Source organism: Gymnoscopelus microlampas, assembly GCF_963454915.1.
Source record: "Gymnoscopelus microlampas genome assembly, chromosome: 13".
In the NCBI taxonomy this organism is placed as follows: Eukaryota; Metazoa; Chordata; class Actinopteri; order Myctophiformes; family Myctophidae; genus Gymnoscopelus; species Gymnoscopelus microlampas.
The window spans coordinates 21,485,279-21,502,594 of NC_139950.1; the positions used below are offsets into that span (position 1 = coordinate 21,485,279).

Sequence of the window (17,316 nt, forward strand, 5' to 3'; positions counted from 1 at the left end):
GCATTGCATTTTAATCTGCTGAAGTAAAACTCCAATTTAATACTCTAAGGGCGAGTTCAGGGAAAATATCCATATTTCCTAGAACCAAGTCTTTCTGTACAGTTGGTGCAAAGACTGAATGTCTTGCGCCACCAAGTGGCCACATGCAATAACTGACATTTAGCTGTAGCGCATAAAAAAAACATGAATGGCGTAATGGCCTCAGATTTATGCATCCTAGCTGGCTAAGTAATGGTCGCATCCATAAAAACTTCAACATTTGCAAGAAACAAGTCAATATTAGACAGTGCCAAATATCAGTTTAGATTCCAGAGTTGAAAAAGAACTTATGAGATTGTATGGCAAGTGATTCACGTAAACTCACAACAACTAACGTGAACTAGGTGGGCACCCAAGCCAAAGTATTGATTCAAATAAGTCTATAAATTGATTTGTTTTTTTAGAGTAATTCATCTAATTGTGAGTCAATGTGACTCACAATATGAGTCACTGGCTTAAAGTTCATTAATCCACAACCAGGTCATCAAGACAGAAGAAGCAGTATGAGCTGCCAGCAGGGCGATCCACTGCTACACTAGAGTATTTCCAAGTATGTACCACCACCTTGTGGCCATCTGCTATTATTGCAGGAGTTGGTCAACTTGGGCCTCTTCCAGAGTAGAAGTGCTGTCGGTGACTCCAATCTGCAGTTTGCCGTCAAAGATCTTTTGTGAATTCTGAACACGCTCCCTCATTGCACACGTCATCAAGTTCATGCAATAACTGACTGTAGAGGACATTGTGTTGTTCTAAGCCAAAAGATCAGAGCAAAATGGCGCACATATATCTGTGTAAAACTGGTAATTTTTGTAGTCCTTCAGTGAACATACACAGACTTTAAAGACTTTGTAAAGTTGATGGAATTGCCCTTACTGTGAAATGCTCCTGGGATTTGTAGTTTTCATCGAGGTAGACACGGGCTCTGCTGTACTCCTTCATGGCATCACTGGACAAAAGCTCTCTGGTGGAGAGAACACAAACATGCACGCGTCCAGTCACTGATTTATCAGACGAACAGTTGGCAGAAATGACAAATTAAGCACTGAGCAGCTATGTGGTTGCTACCAAGACAACTTAGTTATTACACACGATCGACTTAAAACAACCAAACCACTCTCTAAGAAGTGAAACACAAATTATCCGATCCAAGCTGCCTTGCAAAATATGGGAAACATAACTCTTTTCATCTTCATCTTGTCTGCGGTACAACTAGCATGCCACCAGTGGGGGGAGTTCTCCACTCATTTTCAACTGTTTTGACACCAGTAAAAGCTACAGGTGACAAGGCAGGCGGGTGCTGCATTTTCTAGGGAATAGTCTCAGTTGACACCTCTACAACAGTAAAACCAAGCGAAATCAACCACATCAGTGGTCAATAACATACGAAAAGGCTACTTACTTGACAAAACAGTCCACGTGCGCCATGGACGCCTCGTAATTCTTCCCGCCCACCTCTTGACAGTGTACCGCCACGAAGTGGGGCTTGTGCGAATGTACTGTCTGTGAGGAAGAGGAGAAAGAAAGGTTACATAAGTCAGTCAGAAGAAGGAAATTAACTGTGATCTGCCCTTGACAGCTGACACTCAATATGCACTCACACTGAAATCCTTAATGTTACTTTATCCATTTGTAACTCTGAGAGGGTCCAAATGTAGCCACATTTGAATTGAATTAACATTGAGGATTTTACTGTGCACTGTGTATGTGGCTGTCAGGGTGAGGGCTGGTGGAGAGACCTGGCGTGCGGTGCTCGTTTGAGGGACAGTAACACATTTCGTGAGCTTGTTTGACGAGTCCATACTAAATGTGCTGACAGGGATGTGCCTCCAGTCGTGTGTGTATAACACAGGGTGTGGCAGGAACACAGAACACTCACCGTTGTGTGAGTTAAATCAACTCTCAGGATTCTACCGTGTAGTTTTGCTACTGGAATATTGTCAGCTGTGTTTGTTTGCAATGTGGGCAAACAACCAAAAATCTGCCTCAGTTCATGGTGACAAAAGAATAATTTGCATTTCAAATAGCTTTGTCATCAGCAAATTGTCGGTTATAGTATACAGTCAAGGTCATGGCCAAGGTCATGTAATGCTTCTTAAAATTCTAAATATTAACTTAAGACCAATTTGTTTAGCGAGTTGTGGGGATGCAATATTATATGCAGAACACTTCAACGGATTTATTTCATTTATTTATTTATTCTTGGTGAAACGCTCACAAGAGGTCCCAGACCATAGAAACACTACCTGATTGGCCTCTCCATTTCCTCTTACACTAAGCAAAGTGTTTGTGAGTGCCCTGTCGGAGTGTTTTAAGGTGTATACACCCCCAACAGGAAAATCCATACCATAGACTGAGTTACAGGGCTCCATAAGCACTGAATGGGTCAAGACTATGGGAGGTTGGAAGGGGTTGTATATCAATGTCATCTAAGATATGTGGCCCCCATGGGAGGCATTACTACCGGGACAGTCCCGGGTTCCAACCACAGGCCCGGTCTACTACCATTACTACCACCACCATCCTACTCCCTTCCACATTGCATTATGCTCACTACAGGCCACATCAAATAAAAGTAATGTATGGCAATAGCGCTATGGATTTTCCATCAACCTATGGCTTGTCACTTAGCTGCATGACCCAGGAATGGAGCCCTGCAGCGGCTCAAATCTGAAACCTGGGAAGATTAGTGGACCTCTCAGCTCCAGATGGGAGAGGTCACACTCTGAAGGAGCTCACAGTGTTAACTAACATCAGGCTAAAAAGTGCGTGACCTGCCTGTCTGCGTGCTTGCGTACAGTAAGAGAGTGCTGTGTCTCTGAGAGTTTGACTGTGAGTACAGTAAAAGTGAGTGTTGTGTGTGTGTGTGTGTGTGTGTACAGAAAGAGAGAGAGAGGTGCGCGGGCTACGCACGCATGTTAATGTCCGTGTGTTGACACACGCACGTTAATTGAGCAAGATTCTATTTGTCTTTCCAAGCAGTAAAACATAGGTTTGACAAACAAGATTCTACACGTCATTTCATTCACCATAATAATAATCACAAAACATTAACCTTGCTAAGGGCAAACTACTCATACAAATTGAAATTAAGCTGCACAAACAGAAAATTCTGTTTGACATGGTGAGACAAAACGTGGATGACATATTGACATACCAACGATTAGAGTTATAAAAATAAAAGACACTTTTATGACGATGCCTTTACAAATAGAGTGAACTCCACTCTGGAAGTGACAGCTGCTGCAGAGGTCGTGAGAGATGCCAACACAGCAAACAGACACAGCATCTCCATATGGCATGACATGTCACCCTCACACGGATCTCACACAGTGTTGATGTGTTTGATTACGAGGTGTGCCTTCTGATCTTCTCGCTCGCCTTCCCGACACTGTTTATATATCTGCCGTAGGTGACAGCTGAATCCGTTCCAGCGTAGCGCTTAATTCCTCCTCAGCCTCAGAGACACAACAGAGTCTTGCAGTATTTTAATAATCAAACAATGGCTGTATCGTTCAGAGGAAAATCATTAGTGCACGCCCTGCCGGGAGAACTGCCTGATCGTGTGGCAGAGTCAAAGGTCTGAAGCAGCCTATATCATATTGAACAATTTAGTATATCATACAGTATTTGCTGCATAGCATATACCGTAATTATATAAAGTAAGGGAGTAATGTACTTCCATCTTATTGCAAACTGTGTCAAGAGTCTGAGTACACATAGTGAAGTAAGAAACCAGTTAAAACCCACACCAATCTATTATGTACCCGAGTAAAACATACAGCACAATATATTAGATCTGGAGTTACAGAACAAGCCATATCTAGAAATCCCTAACTGCCATAGGCTAAACAAGCTATTGCTAATGATCTGCAGGGGTTTGATTTGGAAGTCGTCTCGTGGGGAAGCTCCTCTCAATAGCTGACACCAAAGTGTGCAAGACTGTTCAATTCTGCCATGTATAAATGTACAGTCAACCTCAAGTCAAGATGTTCTCTTCTGACAACTAATCAGCCACTTCACATCAGCAACCAGACAGCGGCAGACACATGGTGCCAGCGGGCAGAGGAGCGTTCAGTGAGACAGCTGTGACAGTGCTGTCTCTGCATGGCCTAAACACAGACTCCCAAATACAACTACCGGTACATTTATGTCTAAGGCCTGCATAAGGAGGCTTTGCTTTTAATTGATCTACACCAGGGGGTTTTCAGCCCAAGGACCCCCTAGTTGAGAGAGGGATGAAGCAGGGACCCCCTCTATATTGTATAACATCTTGTTTCAGATTAAACTTTTTTTTTTACTTGGTCTGCTTGGGCACCACCCTTTTTTTCCCTCTACAACTATACCTCTTTGCCAAAAATAGCAGATCTACAAGCTCACAACGCCTCGCAGCGCAAGGCATTGTGAGCTTGTAGTTCTGCTATTTTTGGCTTTAGTTCTCTTCAGAATATGGATAGTAGGGTTCAAGTGGTTAATGTAAAAAAAAAAGAAATCCAATCACACAAAGATTTGGCGGCCCCCCTGTAGTAACTCTGAGGACCCTCTAGGGGTCCCGGACCCCCTGTTGAAGACCCCTGTTTTAGTGCATGTTTTTTTCCTACAGTATGTATTTCGATTACATGTGTTTAGCGCAATACTGTGTCCCACTCTGAAATTTGACAATAGTGTCCTATAAGCGGTATAGGACTGGGTATCTTAGATCTACTGAAATATAATAAATTCATTAAAATGTAATGCAGTTTCAATTTGTACAACAGCCTGGCCTCCAGAATGCATGAAGGCTCCTCTATGCCGCCAGAGCAATTTCACATTTGATCTTTAACCACATCATGACATGCCTATATTCTGGGCATGTCATACATTAATAGGTGAACATTCTGTGAAAAGCATAATGCAGCAGATCTACAAACACATCACAGTGCGGGCACGTTGTGAGCTTGTATTTTCACTATTTGACGTACAGCCAAGTAATAGGGTTTAAGTGGTTAAAGGGTACAGTCCAAAGTTTAACCCATTAAGACCTGAAGCCGATTCTACATGTCTCCTAAATCTCAACGGTATTCTGAAAAACGTATGTTTCTATATCAGTGGTTCTCAAACTTTTTCATGTCGAGGGCCTCCAAAATTATATGTATTTGGCCGCGGACCCCCATCAAAATATCTTATTCCAGGGACCCCCCGGAAACAAAGATTTGAGTTAAAAATGTTCGCTTTAAAAATATGTATATTTCAAAGATTTGCACACATTTTCAAGATTTTTCAAAAAATAGCAGATCTACAAGCTCGTAGCGCGGCACTCGGTGCCGCGCTATGAGCTTGTATATCTGCTATTTTTGAATAGCCCAAAATAATGCTTTTTAGCTCAAATCTAAAAATGACACAGTTCCAGGTCTTAAAGGGTTAAAGGAGGGTGTATGCCAGTGAGACAGAGAGGGTCTTTGATGGATCTTAATCCAGACCGCCTGAGTCCTTTTTTCATGGTCCCCCATTTGGAGGGTAGAAATAAGGCGAGATAAACGGAGATGGCTCAGGGGTGGCGGAGGGAAGGGGAGGAGATGGATGGGCTCGCGAAGTGGCATAAAACGAGGACGCCTGATTCGATTGCCGTTCCATTTGTGGCACATTCACTAACACCGCACTTTATGTTAAACACGCACTCTGAGAGGCTGCGAGACGCAGAGAGAGGGACAGACATTTTTAGAGGGGACGCTGTCACTTTTTTTTTTTTAAACGTCACAAGCCAATAACTTTATTCTTCTATTTGTACAGCGTTTCTTGGCTTTAGTATTATAGGTTAAAATGCCAACATTATTTTTCATTATTTATTAATGTGGGTATTGTAATATATACTACTTTTTTCCCCCTCTACTTTTTTCAGTGAATTCATTATTATTCAGTTGAATAAGTGCATAAAAACAAAAGGCAGTAGCGTGATGGCACTACTCCAACAGGGGGCACCATAATGTATTTCCTGCTCGGCTCTTTAAAACAAGCCAGGACAATCAATGATCTCCACTGATGCCCCCCAACACAATACTATGCATCTCTACAGCATGCAGACGTTACACAAACTATGCGGTAGGTAGGATGTGGAGAACCAGCACCCTACACAAATCACTGGCCTGTGACGGCCTGGAGAAGTTTCCGATGCAAATGGGGGAATTGAGGGATCGTTCAATTCAGCATGACGCAATGCAAAATACTGTTTACAATGCTGCCGCGCCACATCGGAATCCCATGTCACTACGGCCGGTGTGCACGCCACAGAGCAGGGAAATAGCCCTGCTTTGCTTAAGTGAAAATTTATCCAGACAGGGACACCTGGGCGATGGCCTTTGGTTTGAGGTCAGACTCCTGATTGCACACAGTACAAATCCAGCTGCATGTGGAAGGAATGTCCACAAGGTACAGAGCTGGCTACACCCTATGCTGAATGGAATACAAAGTGACAGCTCAAGTGCACTTTAGATACACGTGCACAAAGAACAGGAGAGGGAGAGAGAGAGAGAGAGAGAAAGCAAGTAGTAGCAGGCAACCTTGCACAACATCTCTCTGATTGGAGCCACCTTAAAGCCAGTCAAACAACTTTGGTTCATTTTCCAGGATGTTGCTGTAGAGTCACGGTCTGGTTAGTTCTGACACACATGAGAAATGTGACAGCTCATTCCTTAACCTGTATTCAAGTCAATTATAGCTCTTCACTGGACGATAGGGGCTTAATGTGTGGGAATTATTTCTCGGCAGCATGCAATAATTCTGAGAACAACTGTGTACCAAAACATTTAATCAATCAATTAGACGAATATAATAATACAATTAAATTGTACTGCCTGTGTACTGTCTGTATATTCTAGCCAAGCATTGATTCAGATGGATGCATGGATCTACTGTGTCTTAGACACTATAATTCCTCCAACTGTATGCAATAACACACCCACTAGCACATAAAACAAAAGTAGGTCTATGTAATTTTTTCCATTCTTTTGTTTTTTTCCATTTCCACTGAGAAACGATAAAATAAAATAAAAAATCATAGTCTAAGAGTTCACAAGTTCAGGGCTGATTAGTAAACTAACTGACGGAACAAGACGACACAGTGAGCGTATTGTGTGTATTGCAGAGAACCACGGTGAGCTAGCGTTGCGTGGCTGATTGTAGCTCGCTGTCTGCTGGTTGTTCCCAGCCACGCCGAGTTCAGAGTCTGATGCTTGTTTCCATGACGTCACAGCAGCGGCAGCCGCGCAGCACGGAGCTGGCATGAACCTAGATGCCTGCCTAGTTCACACAGGGGCACAACTCTCTCTCTCTCTCTCTCTCTCTCTACCACTTGCTTTTCCCCCTTTCTCACTACAAACACATAGAGTACTGTACATGCGGACTTGCAGCCCCTTTATAGCACGTAAGCCTGGTCTGGCTATGCAAGCATAGTGTGTCGAGTTCCTCGACACACGTAGTCAGGACATGCTCTCACTCACACCCACACACACACATGCACACACACACAAACAAAACCCTCTGTTAAACAAAACGTACGGATTTGTAAATCATGAAGCGATACATGATATGATATGATGAGTGACTGTACAGTCCTGAACTAGGTAATAACCTTTTCTTAGACACACCTTGTATGGTGGATTATTCACATAGTTCAACCAAACGGCCATCATCTAGAAATGAAAAGAACCCAGAACCCTTTGGCCTTACCATTACCCTGAATGATTACACAAATCCAAAGAGTTAATCTACCTGAGTGTAACGTTTATTTTTTTAGCAGGGAGCTGTAATATAATTGTTTAGAAAACCTTTGCCCTCTCTTTAGTTGCAGAAACTTGTTATGAATCTGGTAACCATGGGACTAGAATTCAAATAAATTACTTAAAACATTTTGCTTTGTTAATGTCAAAATGAATCATCAACAGTGCCCGCGGTAACACATGGTCACTGCATGAAAAGGGACTTCTACAATGGTTACCATTGTACTGCATGGAATGCATTATCTGGTCTCTGGTAATTATTAAATATCTACTAAACATCAGGTATATTGTAGGTAAGTCTCCCCATCTAGTATAAATAAAGGGGAATCACACTGGCCACAGTGTCCACTCCATATGTTTCCAATAGTGGTAAATATGTATTCAATCATTTGTTTTACTGTAGTCAATGGTCAAAATTTGTTTAAGGAATTTAACATGAGATTAGCAGAAAACCTTTTAAGTTGGTTTACACAGGTTTGACCAAGAACTCCAAGAACTGTAGAAACATATAAATAAATAACCAGAGAACCAAACCACACATTCTAGATTCACTTCACTCTCAGGGAAACCACATTCATGGTGGAAAAAGAGCATTTACCCAAAGAGAACATTCTAAGCGATCATTATGTGAGAGGACCTGAAAAGACCACTAAAACTGTGAATAGATGTGTCCTTGTCAAAATGTTTGTGTATTTGTCTGTCCTTGTATACCCTTGAATCTAAACAGTACGGGGAACTGTTGGTCAGGGTGTGTGTTCGTTAGAAGGTGAGCTGGGGACACATATGTCACGCATCAATGGTACGGGCATTTCCTGAGAACAGCAAATATGAATGTTTGTGTTACTCAACCGTGTGTGAGGCGAAATGTGTTTACCTGTGGCCTGAACAAGCATCCCTCTTTCCATCTGCCCCCCAACTACGGTGCCATTTATTTGGTACCGTTCAAGACCAAAGTAGGTGAATTAAATTTCTCAGAAAAAGTGCTGTTATGATATACTGTTTACGCAATGACAAACACTATGCATGAGGATGCTGCCACCTTTCAAGATTGTCCGCAGAGACACAGACTAAACATCCTTAATGAGTATGTTATTATTACCTATGCTGCTGCATTGTCTGAAGGAAGCTGAACAAAAACTTATGTTTTACTCTTATTACAAGATGTAACAATAAAGCACAACCTTGAACACTGAACAGGGCAGGGAAATAAAAAGGGAAGAATATGCAATGTTCCATGTTAATCTAGTGCTTTTCTTTTTTGCTTTATTGTTAAATTAGTTGTACTTTTTCTGTAATTGTATTCTTGCTCTGTAAAGCACTTTGAGCTGCATTTCATGTCATGAAAGGTGCTATACAAATAAAGTTCATTATTATTATTGTTTCCAAAAGACTAACCCATTTCTAAGTCCCTGTACCTCTAGTCAACTCAATAGTCTACGAAAATGACAACACTGTTAGTGGAGCCTGTCCAGATGTGTTTGCAGATGACAAATCACAAGACAGCTGAGGTCGAGCTGTCGTCGAGTATGGCTATATCTAATGATGAACAAGATTACTCTAGAACATTGGTTAGATCAGGAGGAACACCTAATCCTCAATATGGGTTGACGTGCACCACTGAGCCTGCACTAGTCGACAATACAGTTTTATAATGAATTAAATGTTTTGGGCCCCTGCGACATTTCACCAGTTGCACCACAATCCCTAGCCACTCTATTCTGTGCTTTCAAATAACCACAGTTATTTGGGATATGCAACGCAGAATGACATTATGGTAAAGTACACAAAAAACTAACAATGGTAAAACTGGGAAACTGATTAGAACTTGAGTAATAATTGTTGAGCATGTTATGTAGACAGATGCCAGGTCATTGTTGACCTGGCATCCTACTGTGCATAGTTTCAATGTAGGCTGATGATAGGTTCTTGGTTTACGTATGCATTAGATATTATTAGATTATTGATTTACTTATGTATTACTTTATCATTAGATTACTATTTCTATGCATTTGATGAATTATTGATGTATCAATCGCTCTGGATTAAGAGCGTCTGCTAAATGCCTGAACTGTAAACTGTTGAACCAACATTGTACTGTAGTACAGTAGGGATTAGAGTGTAGTAAACCAGGTCAGAGCTCAGTAGGGTAGACTGCAGTAGAGTGCACTGGGTAGAGCAGACTGCCCTATAGTATAGCAAATTGGAGTAGAGAAGCATACAGTGAGTGTATCACTACAGTCTGTACCTCCACGGTGTATCACTGTAATGTAGAACAGTTGAGTGGCAGGCTAAATAGGCTGTGCAAGTACGCTGTAAAATCTTGAATGTTAAGGGAAGTGAAACCCTAGGCTGATTTTGTAGTTTATTTTCCAGTTCAGGTTAAAAACTACAGCAGGATAAAAACATGGCAGGTTGCATAACGCTGGATTCACATCGGGAGCTCCGACGCTAGTCCACGGCGCTAAGCACGATGCTAAAGCAATAATTTGAACGTGTCCGAGGTTATGGGTGACAGCTGCCAACTGTTGATGTGAAGAAACAGATTTTATATGGGAAGTACCGCATTTTTAAATCAAAGATTTTTAAATTAGTAGCTGTACATGGGAAAGGAATCCTATTTATCGACAAAAAATAAATAGATTGCTTACAAACAAGCTATGAATGACCTGGGACGGGTCGGTGTGTACTTATTATCTGCCCCAACAGCTATCCTGTCTGGGCAGAGAGCAGCTGCTATACCATTCAGACCACCCACCACTGAAGCTGACCGTGATTGTTTATGTTTGTTTTTCTGTTGTCTGTCTATCGATCTACAACTGCTAGGTTAAAACGTTCATATTCGCCATGTGCATACAGAAGTTTGTTTCTGTCAGTTGCAAGTGGTGTTGAGTGATCCACGGCCAGCAAGAGCCACGGAGCTCAGTAATCAATGGCCAGTTGCACCCAGCACCAAAGCACACAGACACAGGCAGGAGGAATGCGGGCACTAGAATCTCACCTCTGGTGGCTTGTTTGTAAACGATTTATACATTTTAGGCATCAAATATGCCATATATAATTTTCATTACTTTCATATGCACAGTTGCTGGTTAAGAACTTTTAAATAAAAATGCAGCAGTGCAGCACCTGTGAAAAACAAAGCTTGGTTAAAATGACACAAGCAATCTTTATAATCTAAATACATAAGCAAACAGCTTCACAAGACCAATGTTGGTGTAACTAAGATTCATTGGAAATATCCTATATTCAAATTGGCTAATGGGAGGGTCAGCGGGCTGGCGGGTCATTCTGACCCAGCCATAAACAAACCACGGCCACATCACTATGACAACATGGCATCAGGTGCCTATGTGACCGAAACGTTGCTATACAAGTGTTCCTATTGTGCAGACGGTGTGCGGGTCATTTTATATGCACATAGTAAATCAACAAGTAAAAAATCATGGCGCATTATTTCCAGGTTTTAATATGGTGCGGTCCATTCTCTGACGGAGGGGGAAAAAATGTTCTGTCCCTGAAGTGGGGGTTATGATTGGATGGATGCGAGTGCACTAGCAGCAATGTTGAGGTTTTCTCACCTTTGATGCCACGCTTTTTAGCCTGGCATTGCCAGACTGATCACGTGGGATCACTCACACGTTATTGAGGAGGAACGTGTGGCAATGCCAGGCCAACGAGTTTTGCTGGCGAGCGTCCCGACGCAAAGGAAAAGCAAGGAGACGCTCGTTTACATACTGACAGCATTGAAACTCGCTGCAAAGGATTGGGACAACGCTGTATACAGTATGTGAATTGGGTCTGCGCTTGACGACGCGTCAGATCTGCAATTCTGCATCAATTTCCTGTGTTGTCCTGCAGGTTGTGGTCAGTGCATTTTCTGGGGTGTAGCTCATTTGACTTACGTTGGAGTGGATGGCTCTCTAAAAGAAAATTACAGGCAAAATGCCTGCCAAGTGGGGTCAACCACGGCATGCCTGTCCTATTGGTTGACGCCTGGTCAAAGTTGACCAATGTTTAATTCCACGCTCCATACGCGTTGAACGTGTTGCATCAAAATGCCCCGGAAGGCAAATGGTCCATTTGGTTACCATTTGGTTACATATGTACACTCTTGGAGTCACAAATGATACAGAACACTGAGGATTTTACTATGTAGTGTAGCAGATTGACAGGTGCAACAGGGTTCAGTATACTGTGTGTGTGTGTGTGTGTGTGTGTGTGTGTGTGTGTGTGTGTGTGTGTGTGTGTGTGTGTGTGTGCGTGAGAAGCGTGTGTGTGCGTGAGAGAAGCGTGTGTGTGTGTGTGTGTGTGTGCATGTGTGAGAGTGTGCATGTGTGAGTGAGAGTGAAAGTGTGCGTGTGTTGGTGTGCTGTGTGTGTGTTTCTTTATGTATGGTCACAACACAAGTGCATTGGAACTAGACTAACCTCCACTCTGTTTGGTTGTTTACCTGCAGCTGTTCATTGTATAGTTGATATACACTGATACTAGATCAGCAGGCACTGACGGTTCATGGCCCTAACAACTCCGGTCTGGCATCTCGCTACTGACACACACACACACACACTCATCAATATTGGGCCATCTACCAAGGCCATAGTGTTGTAAGAATTATGCAATCCAGTTGTTCCTTATTCATGTGCTTGGCACCTCATTCTGTTCTGTTAACATCTCTCTCCCTATCTCATATTCAGCCGTCATTCTACGTCGCTCTCTCACAATCTCTCTCGCAAACTGACTCTCCATTAGGGGTGTGCCGATACACTAATTTCACGAAACGATACGATACGATATTTGGCTCACAACTTCGATACGATTTCGATACGATACGATACGCACTTTTTTTATTATGAAAATATATGGAGGAGAAAAAAAGAAAATGCAAACAAATAATTCTGTTTTTGCATTATTCAGACATGCAAACTTGTAGCTTTTCAGCTACAATAGCCGTTTTGAATCCAAATAGTATGACACCTGACCCGAAAAAAAAACATGTTGTCACTCTTTTCACTTCGGGGCCGTTTGCATGCCTGATTATTATGATTGTTTTTTTTTCAAAAACGATATTTTTTTTTTCCAAAACGATACATATCGTCGCGAAAACGTATCGCGATATATCGCGGGACGATATATCGGCACACCCCTACTCTCCATCTATGTCTCTCTTTCTCCACCTCTCTCTCTCTCTCTCTCTCTCTCTTTCTCAGTAGCAGTAGTTGGTGTGACTGCAGTCGCCTCACTTCCCCTGCCCCAGTGGAAAGAGTTGTGGTTTGTCAGGAGTTCCTATGTAGATGAAAACGTAAGATATGAAACATGACAGAGCTGAAGTGTTCTGCCTTAAACACTCATTTGAGGGGAGAAACTGAGCACAACGTCACACAATGCAGTTCAATCAACCCTTGGATTGAGATATAATATATAATATACACACACACACACACACACACACACACACACACACACACACACACACACACACACACACACACACACACACACACACACACACACACACACACACACACACACACACACACACACACACACACACACACACAGTACACGTTTAAAATACCCAAATAAAATTGTCACTCTGCCATATAGTGTGAAAATGAATAACTGTTATTGTCAACGCCATGCTTTTCCACTGACCTACTGTACATAATGTACAACCAAAGCACTTCTCAAATGAAACAAGCTCATTTATCGGTCTGTCATTGTTCTTGCAGCTGAAAACACACCTACTACTACTACAGAGTGTCACTGTAGGTAGGGTTTCCGCATAAACATGCAGTTTCAAATGGGTTCAAATTTGAACATCAAAGCAAACTGCTGACACGGTGCCCAGTTTGCGACAAAGTTGTCTTGACGTGTCAACAGAATACAATGGAAAAGCTTGTACTCATTTTCTTATTCATTTTAGACTATACATTTTACATTTTGTACAAGTAGTACATTTTGAAATGTCATTATGGAACACTGCATGTTGAAACTGTGTAGTCGCACACAATACTGAGAAATTGTTCAGACATAGGACATTGAGCTTCAGGATACGACAGGTTATCACGCATTACATTTGGTTTGAGGAATTATTTTTGGGTCTTCATATAAAAAAAAATATGATTTTGTTCATTCTTTTTCTTTTGGCATCTACCGTTACTTATGCCTCCATTATGACCACAGCTAATATCAGTTTTTCACACTTTTAGAACGTATTATGTTCTAAAAGTGTGAAAATCATATGTTTCATTTCAGCTTGGGTAATAATATTTGGCTATTCAAAAAAAATAAAAAATAAATACACATGAACTACGGTAGGACTCAACACCGCACTGTGCAGCCAGATCCTGGACTTACTGGACAAACACTAGGTCAGGGGTCGGCAATAGGCGGCCCGCGGGCCGAAATTGGCCCCCCAGAAATAATATCTGGCCCGTGAGATAATTTTGAGAATTACATTTTTTTTTTTAAATATATATATATTTTTTTAGAAAAATATTTTTTGATTTTTTTTGGGGGGAGGGATTTTATTTTTATACAGTATCAGACCGATAGTCTCACATATAGGCCGCTATTATATCTATTATGTCCAAATACAGAAACTATCCCCACCTAAATAATGACTATTACTCCATGTTGAGAGTGGGTACATCCACACATGTCCGTAAGCTAGCGTGCAACGGTACGCTGGCTACGCGACGGTAGCCCCGTCCACTCCCATGTAAAAAAAAAAAACGGAACGGTACTTCCGGTTTTAAACTTAACATGGGAGTGGATGGGACTTCCGGCGTCCGTACGGTAACTTGACGGAGATATGTGGATGCACCCAGAGAATGACAGCGGGGTATAACGTGGGCGGCGCTCGCTCAATGACATGAAAAAAAGTCAGTGGACACTGGACACTGGTAAGATGAACACATACCAATCTGTCCACTCCTCTCTAAACACTCTGTTTTCACTGTCAACTTTCCTCTTCAAACTTTTCGATAGCGCCATTGTTGTTGTTTGTATCTCGCTCACTAGCAGCAGCTGGAATGTTTTCTGCAATCAAGCGACAGACTGAACAAATAACAGCGAGCGCCCCCTATGTATTTTTTATTTAGTTAGTAAATGGCGCATTGTAATTACAGCTAATGTAGCGCTCGTTTCAAGAGACTCTGAAATCAAGCACTCCATGATCAAATGGATTCATCTTTTATCTTGGTCTGATTTTAATTTGGTTTAATTATGTTAATGTTCACATTGTTGGTGCCATCAGTCACATATTAGTAAAGATACAGTATGAATGATTTACTGAAAAGTGTTATAAAAAAAGTATTAAAAATTAATGTTAAAATAATTATAAATACTTATTTCATAGAACCTGAACCCACTTTTGAAATCATGCACTCATAAACACGATGCATTTTAAAGGATTTATAACATTTTATAGCTAGATTAGAGGAAAATGGAGAAGAAAAAAAAAAATCACCAGAAAAATCGCCTGTGCTGATATTTAAACCGGAAAAAATGTTGATTTATATTGGTCAAACAGAACCGAATTAGACCCAAATTAGACCCAAATTAGACCGAGTTAGACCCGAAAAATTTTGCGCCCGCGCGCAAAGCAGATGCAACACGTTGCGCGTGTTGTGCATGTTCGCGGGGAGGCCCGGCCCGCGATGGAATGTCTGGGAGTGATATTGGCCCTAGGCTTATCTCAATTGCCTACCCCTGCACTAGGTGGTGCAGACTGGCACCAGCATTTCCTAAAAGCTGCATAAGTATACTTATAGTAACTTATAATATGCATTACTGCATATCTACAGCCCCTGATCAGCCGCTGCCATCGCCTCCATGCTGACCCTAAGGCTGTGTGCTCATATATACACACACTACATTAATCTGTATGGTTGTACACATGCTATGCTATCGTTTATAGTCTTGTCACAATTATTACATAATCGCCAAATCCCCATTATTTAAGCTAATCAGAGTTCTTTGGAAATACTGATGGCAATATAATGATTGTAAACGACTTTTCACATTGTTGTCCACACTCTTAATAACATCATCTTGTTGCACCCAGTTACGGTCAAAATGTTAAGTCTTCCTTGCCTTGAATCTAATGAGCCACAGAGGAGCCTGATTCTTATGGCTGTGAATGTGGATATGGCCTGTTTTGGCCACACATTAGTACATTGTTGTATTGATTATTGGTAGCTAGTTAGTAGATATTTTAGTTTTGATATGTTGTATGCAGCTTATGTTAATATTATGGACCTGTTATGTTTATCAATGGCCTGATAATTACATTTTGTAGCAAAGTGATGTGTTTGAATTAGATCACCATTTAATACCCATACTGTACATCAATCAGTGTCCAGGGGCAGTGACCACAATACTATTGGACATTTCAATAAATTCATCGTCTTCGTCATCATGGTGATGAAGACCTCTGCATTGAAAAATAGAAACAAAACTAGAAAAAGTGCTCCTCGGAACACAGGTCTCCGCCAGGTCAGGTAGGTTAGTGTGGGCCAGCAATGTTCGGATTTCACCAATCAGGCTGGAATGTGACGGATCGGACGGATTCGTCTTGATCACTTGACTAAAGAGATAATAGTAGCGATTTGCGTGAAGGAATCAATCTGAAGGAGTAATATCCCAAAATATGTTTTACATAAGTCAGCCTCCTGGTGGCGCTATAAAAGGCAGATGTGAGTTGGCATCCAGGGAGTGTGTGTGCACAGTTTTGCTGCGATCAAGCCAACATTGCCAGAGATTAGCTGTCCACAGACGGACGGACACACACAGACGGACGGGGTGCAAAACATACTCTCTCGCCATGCCTTTCGGCCTGGCGGAGACAACAATTGTATTTTCGCATCAGGGCTATGCGAGTGCAGCTCATTCTGCACTTCTAATGTTTAACTTGTGTTTAACTGTGGCCAGTAAGAAAACAACATATTGTAGTTCTTAAGAAAACAACATATTGCAGTTCTTAAGAAAACAACATATTGCATTCTTTCTTATAAGATAAAAGAATGTAGTTAAAAAAAGAGAATCAAATTACAGCCTTGCAGAAATGTTTGTAGGACATACCTGGTAGAACTCTCTCAGCCATGTCTTCTGTAGATTGTCAGGCTGGAAGGAGAAAAAGAGACAATCTGTTAATGATGTCATTACAGCCATTATTCTGTTCCAATATCGCACGTATCATCTGGCGTAATGTAGGCAAACACCATTTGCAAATAACTTGGTGTTTGTTTTAACTTAGAGTACTAGATAATACGGACTGTGTTGCATCAGAACAACTAAGATAGTGTCAGGAAAGTTGCCAATAACAGAAGATTATGTTACCGGTAAGTTAACTTTCAAATGCTGTCCTGGGATTGTCCCAAGTTTCTGGTGCTCACTGTACAGTGACAAACCCCATTTCTACTCCCAATATCCAGGCAGAATAAAGTAAACTCTTGAATTCTTGATTGATTCTTGATTCTTGAAGGAAAGCAGCAGCACTCACACTGTTGCACATTTCAGTTAA

The 17,316-nt window shown here is 41.5% G+C and overlaps 1 protein-coding gene across 1 annotated transcript in view; it reads right to left on the minus strand.

Moving 5' to 3' along the window:
- Positions 1-17,316, minus strand: part of inpp5a (inositol polyphosphate-5-phosphatase A) — a 176,284-nt gene that overhangs the window by 105,049 nt on the left and 53,919 nt on the right. The window contains exons 2-4 of the mRNA XM_084075355.1: positions 16,875-16,916; positions 1,439-1,539; positions 913-1,000 (exon numbers count right to left, since the gene is read on the minus strand). Coding sequence (XP_083931481.1) covers positions 913-1,000; positions 1,439-1,539; positions 16,875-16,916 — 231 coding nt within the window. The remainder of the gene's footprint in view (positions 1-912; positions 1,001-1,438; positions 1,540-16,874; positions 16,917-17,316) is intronic.